The 8,102-nt window shown below is 35.2% G+C and overlaps 2 protein-coding genes across 4 annotated transcripts; one reads left to right on the forward strand and one right to left on the reverse strand.

Moving 5' to 3' along the window:
* On the forward strand, positions 1-3,364 carry LOC148605639 (uncharacterized). Its single transcript, XM_088549288.1, has 4 exons — positions 1-58; positions 877-909; positions 1,773-1,871; positions 2,408-3,364. Exons 1-4 carry the CDS (start codon positions 41-43, stop codon positions 3,347-3,349), a joined length of 1,092 nt encoding a protein of 363 aa, XP_088405414.1. The 5' UTR covers positions 1-40; the 3' UTR covers positions 3,350-3,364.
* A 1,793-nt stretch (positions 3,365-5,157) lies between these two features.
* Positions 5,158-7,999, reverse strand: LOC148605640 (uncharacterized). 3 transcript variants are annotated; one of them, XM_088548694.1, is made up of 6 exons: positions 7,474-7,999; positions 7,101-7,322; positions 6,495-6,646; positions 6,250-6,382; positions 5,830-5,982; positions 5,158-5,434 (listed from the first exon to the last, which is right to left on the reverse strand). In XM_088548694.1, the coding sequence occupies exons 3-6, from the start codon at positions 6,599-6,601 to the stop codon at positions 5,306-5,308; spliced, it is 522 nt and encodes a 173-aa protein (XP_088404820.1). In that variant the 5' UTR covers positions 6,602-6,646; positions 7,101-7,322; positions 7,474-7,999; the 3' UTR covers positions 5,158-5,305. The 3 variants fall into 3 exon arrangements, with proteins under 3 accessions (XP_088404820.1, XP_088404821.1, XP_088404819.1); XM_088548695.1 differs by having other exon boundaries at positions 6,515-6,646; positions 7,474-7,997; XM_088548693.1 differs by lacking the exons at positions 7,101-7,322; positions 7,474-7,999 and having other exon boundaries at positions 6,250-6,633.
* Between the last annotated feature and the right edge of the window lie 103 nt (positions 8,000-8,102).

The following is an 8,102-nucleotide window of genomic DNA, read 5'->3' on the forward strand; positions in this document are numbered from 1 at the left end:
GCGTCGCAACACTAAGTCGACCAACTTGCCTTTCGAAAACATGGATGAAAGCATTTTTGTGAGTACTATTCAAAGTCCATGCACTTTGTGAGTTTTGATAGCGCGCCTCACATAATCGAAAAAGCATACAATATAGCTATAGGTCTGTTTCTGTAATTCTATATATAAGTTGTCGCGGGGTGAATCAAAATATCTAAAAGCATACATATAAGGAAATCCAGTTGAAAACTCATAATTTCATTTAAGGAAAACGGTTCAACAACAGATCTCAGCCAGTATCCTTATACAACTAATTTACGATCAAATAAAAACCGCCAGCTTGTTGTGTTGTTAATGTGACGAATCCAGAAATTTACAGTAGGGGTGAAAACTTGGAGAGTGAAACACGGGAAATATTTTTTCCTTATATTTAGGTCAAATAAAGTTATACCTCTGTTTCCTGTTACCCGAGGGACTAATGCCGCGACCCCCGACTGACATATTTTAAAGTCAACAAACAACTTACCACCAAACGACCCGACATTTTACATATGATAGTCAATTTGCCGTTTCAACGAAGTCCGGGTGGATAATAAGATTCTTAAAGGTTGTTTTTTAATTAATTTGGGAAAAAATGAGCAAACAAAAAATGAAATATTTTGTTTACATGTAACAAGAAACATAGGTATAATTTTATTTGGCCTCATTTGTGAACAGGATACAAAACTGAATAACGAATTTTCATGCTTAATCCTTTTTCATTTTATGGCATAAAAAACATAAATGTTGAAATGGGGATCCGGACCAACCCCTCGTTTGGATTTGTCTATACATGGGTAGTGAAGTTATCCAAATCCGGATGTCCTTTTACTGGATTCTATTAACACTCTTTTTCAGAGCATATTAGGTCCGAGAGAAGAGATTGTCAAGGTGAGTAACATATGATACATCAAAGTTGCCAGTGAAAACTACATTGGGTATACATAGGGTGATTAAAAAAAACCCTACAAATTTAATTTTTATTTCTAATTCAAAAACAGTTAGACTTAGACTTTCTTCTTCTTGTTGCACTTTCTAGATAAAAATATACATGTATATATGAATTTATGTTTAGATTGTGTACGGAATTAGCATTTGGCAAGAGTTATCGTTCTTGTTAAGACCGGAGATCTCCAAAATACAAATCTGGGCTCGTTTTAATAGAGAATCTCATATTGAGTTATTTTTTTCCTCACATACGTTCTCAACTCACATTTCGACCATGCATGCAATGTATTCACTTGAAATTGAAGATTTACGGAAACACTCAAGGATTTGGTGATTTTTTTAAATGAAAACCAGGCCTGTATACATCTTAGTCAAAAAGACTTATGAAATATATTACGTATGTAGACAGTGGTCTTCTAGGCCCTGAAACACCTCTACCATAGGGCTGGTCTGCATGAATTTTAAATAGATTATTACTTAACTGCAATGTAAACATGCCGTCCGAACTTATGATACTAATGATTTCGAAATCTTTTCTAGATTTCATACAGTATTATTTTGACCAAATTTAAGTGAGTTTTGGTTTGTTACTTAAATACAGATATAATAGACAAGCTAAAATCACAATCTAATTAAAAGAAGACTTACTCACTGTTCCACTTAGCCCCTGCATGAATTCCATTCTACACTCCAGTTAAATTGAGAATTGAGTGTTGTTAGATCCTTCATGCAGTGACTTAATGGTCTACACCGTCGCTGTCCAATATTATCATCTGAATTTGAACGAGGATTTTTTACCTTGGTAGGTGATTTCTTCTGGAATAGCTGGAGGTTTAATAGATGTCAGTTATGCTGTTATTAACAGAGAAGCCAAGTCATTCCATTTCTATCAAGAAGATGAACAGGTGAGACTTTCCGTGCTCAATATTCGGTACCAAATCAAATAATAATAATAATTAAAAAATCTAAAATACTAAATCTTTTATAGAGGCGTAAATTCAATTAATCATAGGTTTAACAAAACAGTAACCGCAAGGGGTACAGGGGTTTGCTCCCAATATCAAATATGCAGCCCGACTTTGATATAATACTGCATATTTGATAGTAGGAGCAAAACCTGCGTTTAGGGATGAAACTTTGCGGAAACTGATCCCTATGAAGAATGTGTTTTATCATATTGTCTATTATATACCTAATATCTTCGTACATACATATTTGTGCATTCATCAGCTCCAAATAAATACATTATTGATTCTAATTACGTACGTAGTACGTACGTGGTGTGTCGTTGTGCATTCACCAAAATTGATTAATAGGACTTGTGTGCTTGTGACCGGGAAGGCTCTAAATCATTTAAGGCGATTCCAATAAATCTGCACGACAAGCACGTGCATTCTGTTCAATTTAAAGGTCGTTAAGAAATGGCATGTCTCTATTTCAGGAACAACCAGAAGATGACAGTACGACTAATTGCATGAAATCTAGTCAGAGCGCGTGCACTTCTCATATAAATGCACATCAAGCACATCCAATCAAACTGAAAGTCAAAAAGCCGATAATTATCTTCGTAAAGAGTAAATACGACAAGAGCAATACTCCACCTTTGATTACAGAAGGAGTAGACCCGATTACGGGAAAGTACGTAAGGTACGACTGCGGTCTGTTTAATCAGTTTTGTGACACTCCCCGTTATGATTTAGAAGAAGGGGATGCCAATGGAAACTTCATGCATTCAGTCGATAACGATATGAATTTCGGTGAATGTGGTGACAAAAACTGTGGAGATCATAAAGACAGAAGAGAAGAATATAAAATAAATAAATCAAAGAAAAACGGCGATGGAGATTTAGAAAAGTCCGATTTTATGGAGCTTTTAGATGTACCAGATGATGAATTTCAAAATGCGTCCCGCATAAGGCTAACGCCCCTCCCCGTGAGGTTCAAACCTCGTACACAACAACAACACCAGTCATTGCGTCAACGAAGGCGAATATTTGTAGAAAAAGAACTTGATGCAAGCATTTTGGTAAAAGAGCCGACATCTTTTGAAAATATACTTACCTTGGAAGATTTAGATGACCGGGGCATTCCACCTACGAAAACAAGTGAAACTGGTCTTCAGATGAATCTTAGACCGTCTCAACCAATGAATAAAGCGGAAGACTGGAGGTCTCGCAAGCTAAACTATACGCTTAATCAAACTGAGCTGGCAAACTACAACGGCAGCGGTGGTATGAAAAAGTCTTGCGTTGGCTTGAACAGGTCCAAAGCAAGTTTGCAAAACATAAAAGCTGCTTCCGGAGATAAATCGATTCATGATTTAGATCACTTTCGTTCGATGTCATCACCTCCCGGGAAACTTTGCAGGAATAAAGATTATTAAAATATATTAATAGTAGCTTAGTTTTCAAACTAAACATATCGATATAATTATATATCATATATTTTGGCAATTACTGACGCTTTTTGTGTAAAGTGAGTAGACCACAAATCTGCTATAAAGCAATCATGCAGAAAAAAGAGAGCTAAACAAAAAACAACAAAAACAAACAAAACAAACACACAACAACAATAAATAACAAATTATTACAAACCAGATATATATATATATCAATTTGATCCGATGGAGCAGTGTAGTGAATAGGGTCGTCACATTCTGAGACATATGAATCTTAGACCGTCTCAACTGCTCCATCGGATCAAATTGATACAGGGAAGATATGTAAACGTATAGAAAGGTCTGAAAAATTCCCATCGATGTTAGAACTGTCAAATTTGCGATGCAAATTGTTGGTCGTTCCCTCCGCGGGACTCGAACTCGTACCGCTGTGACATCTATGGCAACACCGCCTGCACAAAGTCCAGCGCCCTAGACACTCGGCCAGCTAGGCTATATAAAAATATAGCTTTCGCTGGCCGGGTCATTCCTCCTCGTAGGATTAATCTAGGGCTGTAACTTAGTACACGATGTATGGTAGTAGGGGACAGTTCATTTAGATGTTATTATGTAGGATAGAGGATCAAATTAATGATGCATGTCACAACAAATCAATATTATACAAACGTCTCAGAAAGTGACGACTCTATTCACTACACTGCTCCATCGGATCAAATTGATACAGGGAAGATATGTAAACGTATAGAAAGGTATATTATTATTTAGCCTAGCTGGCCGAGTGGTCTAGTCCCGCGGGACTCGAACTCGTACCGCTGTGACATCTATGGCAACACCGCTTGCACGAAGTCCAGAGCCCTAGACCACTCGGCCAGCTAGGCTATATAAAAATATAGCTTTCGCTGGCCGGGTCAGCATCTCAACATGTGACGACACTATTCGCTACACAGCTCAATCGGATCAAATTCATACAGGGAAGATAACGTAAACTTATAGGATGCAAGCCGTTCCGGCCCCAAACCTGTCCGGCCCAAGTTTTTTATTGTATATATATATGTATCATTTGGAAACAGGACGATGTTGAATGATCATGACCACCAATACTGAAAGAACTGAATACAACAACAAAAAAGTCGTTCCGGCCCCAGTTTTTTTTATTGATATGTATCATTTGGAAACAAAGACGATGTTGAACGATCATGAAAGAACTGAATACAACAACAGAAATGTCGTTCCGGCCCCAGTTTTTTTTATTGATATGTATCATTTGGAAACAAGACGATGTTGAATGTTCTTGAAAGAACTGAATACAACAACAGAAAAGTCGTTCCGGCCCCAGTTTTTTTTATTGATATGTATCATTTGGAAACAAGACGATATTGAATTATCATGAAAGAACTGAATACAACAACAGAAATGTCGTTCCGGCCCCAGTTTTTTTTATTGATATGTATCATTTGGAAACAAGACGATGTTGAATGTTCTTGAAAGAACTGAATACAACAACAGAAAAGTCGTTCCGGCCCCAGTTTTTTTTATTGATATGTATCATTTGGAAACAAGACGATATTGAATTATCATGAAAGAACTGAATACAACAACAGAAAAACTTACACCAAGGAAAACTTAAAGCCTTTGAATATGAACCCATACTTCCGCATAAATTTCAATATATTTTACCAGCACTGGAAACTCCATGATTAATAAATGAGGCAAGATTTTTCATATTTATTATAATAGTTTAACAATACAGATAACAATTTAGCATGATATCACAATGTAATATATATGCACTATACAAAACATAGCACTGGTATTAAAGTAAGTTTTTTTTCTGATATCTATTATAGTAATTTAATACAGAAACAATCAAGCATGATCTATTACAATTCACATGGTTATCACAAAATTTCACAATTGTCATTAAATGACTGTAACACACGTTCACATTTTCATTAAATAACTATCACACACTTTCACATTGAAGTCATGGTCTGTAATAACTTCCTGCATGGTGTCTTGCACAATGTCTGCTGCTGACCTGTAGGGGTGTAGTCTGGAATCCTGTATAGCCTGAAAAATATATCTTTATTGCAAATAAATCAAACAGGTTAAGCAAATACAACAAACACATACAACAATCATCAGTACACAACATGAACATCAGTATGAAAAACAGTATTTATAATATATACATAATGCATATTATATGAACAAATATGTATGCAATTGACCAGTATGGACATCATTCTCGCAGATTGCTTATAATGAGTTGTCATATATGTAATTGTAGTAGCATATGGTATAAAACGTATTATATTCAATATTGCCGTTGTTCGATCTTGTTTAAACCTTGACCTAATAACCAATACAAACAATACCTGTATCTGACAAATCAATGACGGTCGTAATCTTGCACATTAATAAAAAAGAAATAAAAGGTCTTTATGTGCTTTAAAATACCTGACCTCTGACTTCTTAACCAAACCAGGGTCACTGGAATGAAGATGAGGATTGGGTCCTGGAATAAACTGGTTACCACGTTGTACTACTGTAGCCTTGCACCAAAGACGAGTACTGCGTACACTACACCTACAGTTGGTAGTACAGACACCTGCTTTCTGAAAAAATAAAAAAAAATCATTTCATTTCAAACATTCTATCATAATAATCAAATAAATAAAATAATGATGGCATATTTATTATATGAATATTTGAATATTAATCTTAAAAAATACAAGGATATTATATGCATTACATGTTTCAACTATAAATACATTCATTCTAATAAATATTAATTCTTTTGCAACTTATTACATGTACTATTATTTCTAGTATATTTGATTTACTCGTTCATTGATATTTTGTTATAAAACATAAAAGCATACCTTCACAGTGTAAGCAAACCCGTTGCTGCTCACTAGCTTCTTGGCCTGGCGTTTGGTACCCGTCTCTACTATCTCGTACATAACTTGCTGTTCTGGTACATCCTGGTCTGAAGGAACTACATCTTCGATGTCACTAAAAAATAAATAAATATAATGAAAATTGATATTATCGGAAATAAAAACAAGTATATGAGTAATTGTAGAACCACGGAAGAGAAAAATATACATGTATGTAAAAAAAAAACCTCTCAACCACTGCATTTACTTCGTCAACTGGAAGTGAAACGTCAAAGGAGTTCTGGTCTGGTCTATCAACGATGAAGGTGGCATTCATGTTGAAGGTGACTTCCATGGCTTCTAGTAAGTCAGGATTACACTCTGGAATATGGTCATCATCCTGAAAAAAATAATAGAAATTGTTGAGTTTTTATGAAAAATGATGCATTACAATGACTTAAAAGTATACAATACACACGAATTGCAAGGCAACATTCACAAGTTCATTTTCTCTCTATACCTTACATGTACATGTATTCTATTTAATTATTTTTTACAACTTTTTACCCTTGAAATTTTCCTATACATTCTATACAATTATCTCCCTTGAAAAAAGTACGGGGAAATTTAAAATTGTCTTATTTATACCTAAGTTGTGGTTAATTGATAAAATAATGATAGATAAAACCATTTTTTTAAGTTTTAAGAATAAAAGACAAAGAATTATTTCCTAAAACAATGAAAAGTCAAATGCTCAGTGGTATAACCGCGAGCCCCTTAAATTCCATCACTTGAATCTTATATCACGTCTTCTACTGAATATTGACAATTTAAAGAAATAAAATTAAAAATACCTCAATGTTAAATGAATCTTCTGTGGCTTCCTCTGCTAATTCAGGTTCAGCATCTTTGCAGGCTTGGCATAAAAAGTTGCGTTCTCCCCAGTTGCGGTATTCTGCTAAGGTAATACCTGTGCCACATTTTCGATGTTGCCATCTGGAACAAGAGTCACACGACAAGGCATGCTGTCTTGGTCTTACTTCTGTCGTACAAACTACACAAGGATACACAAAAGCCTGAAAAGCAGTTTAACAAGACTAATTTCTTCTGTTGTGTATTTTTGCCGGTACATGTTACATTTAGAGAACTACTATAGTCGGCGTCACATAAATAACATACTGTTAAAATTTGAATAAAAATATTTTCTACGACTTTATTGACACCTACCTCGTTTAAATTGTCTTAAATGACTTGCTCATTCGTTTAGCCAAACGGCTTCTCCCTAAACATTGAATCGTTAAATTCCGGTCAGATTTTAATTCTAGGTGCCAATATTTACATTGTAAAAAGTCGGCCATGTTTACAGTGATCGGGTTGCTAGGAGATGTTGTTTACGTTTAAATGGTTTGTCCAAAAACCGAAGAACCCAGAATGCACTTCGGCGTTATTTCGGATATCTCGGATTTATTTTACGCGAACAACGTACAATACCGAGAAGTTGATCAAGCAGACGATTGTCACCGGAGTTCGACGGGAACTTACGAACTTCGTTTGTAAACAAATCGTCCCGTAAAAACCAACATGGCGGATATTAGTATGGGATTTTCCCGTAAGGATTTGTTACGCATGATTAAAGCTAATAAGCGACTTGTTTTTGAGAAGCTGTTTGACTAAACGAATGAGCAAGTCATTTAAGACAATTTAAACGAGGTTGGTGTCAATAAAGTCGTAGAAAATATTTTTATTCAAATTTTAACAGTATGTTATTTATGTGACTTCGAGAATAAGGTTACAGACCACCAATTCAACCAATGAGCATTTGGAACGTACGCAAAAATTGTCCTACGCAGAAATTA

The sequence above is a fragment of the Perna viridis genome, chromosome 10 (assembly GCF_037379345.1).
Source record: "Perna viridis isolate PV_CMFRI_1.1 ecotype Kerala chromosome 10, ASM3737934v1, whole genome shotgun sequence".
Lineage (NCBI taxonomy): Eukaryota > Metazoa > Mollusca > Bivalvia > Mytilida > Mytilidae > Perna > Perna viridis.

Coding starts and splice junctions, on each gene's coding strand:
- LOC148605639 (XM_088549288.1), top strand. Junction 910..1,772: donor CGAGAGAAGAGATTGTCAAG/GTGAGTAACATA, acceptor TTACCTTGGTAG/GTGATTTCTTCTGGAATAGC. Junction 1,872..2,407: donor TCTATCAAGAAGATGAACAG/GTGAGACTTTCC, acceptor TCTCTATTTCAG/GAACAACCAGAAGATGACAG.
- LOC148605640 (XM_088548693.1), bottom strand. CDS start 6,510: ATGCAGTGGTTGAGAGGTTTTTTTTTTACATACATGTATATTTTTCTC. Junction 5,983..6,249: donor GGTTTGCTTACACTGTGAAG/GTATGCTTTTAT, acceptor TTATTTTTTCAG/AAAGCAGGTGTCTGTACTAC. Junction 5,435..5,829: donor GTTTGGTTAAGAAGTCAGAG/GTCAGGTATTTT, acceptor TATATTTTTCAG/GCTATACAGGATTCCAGACT.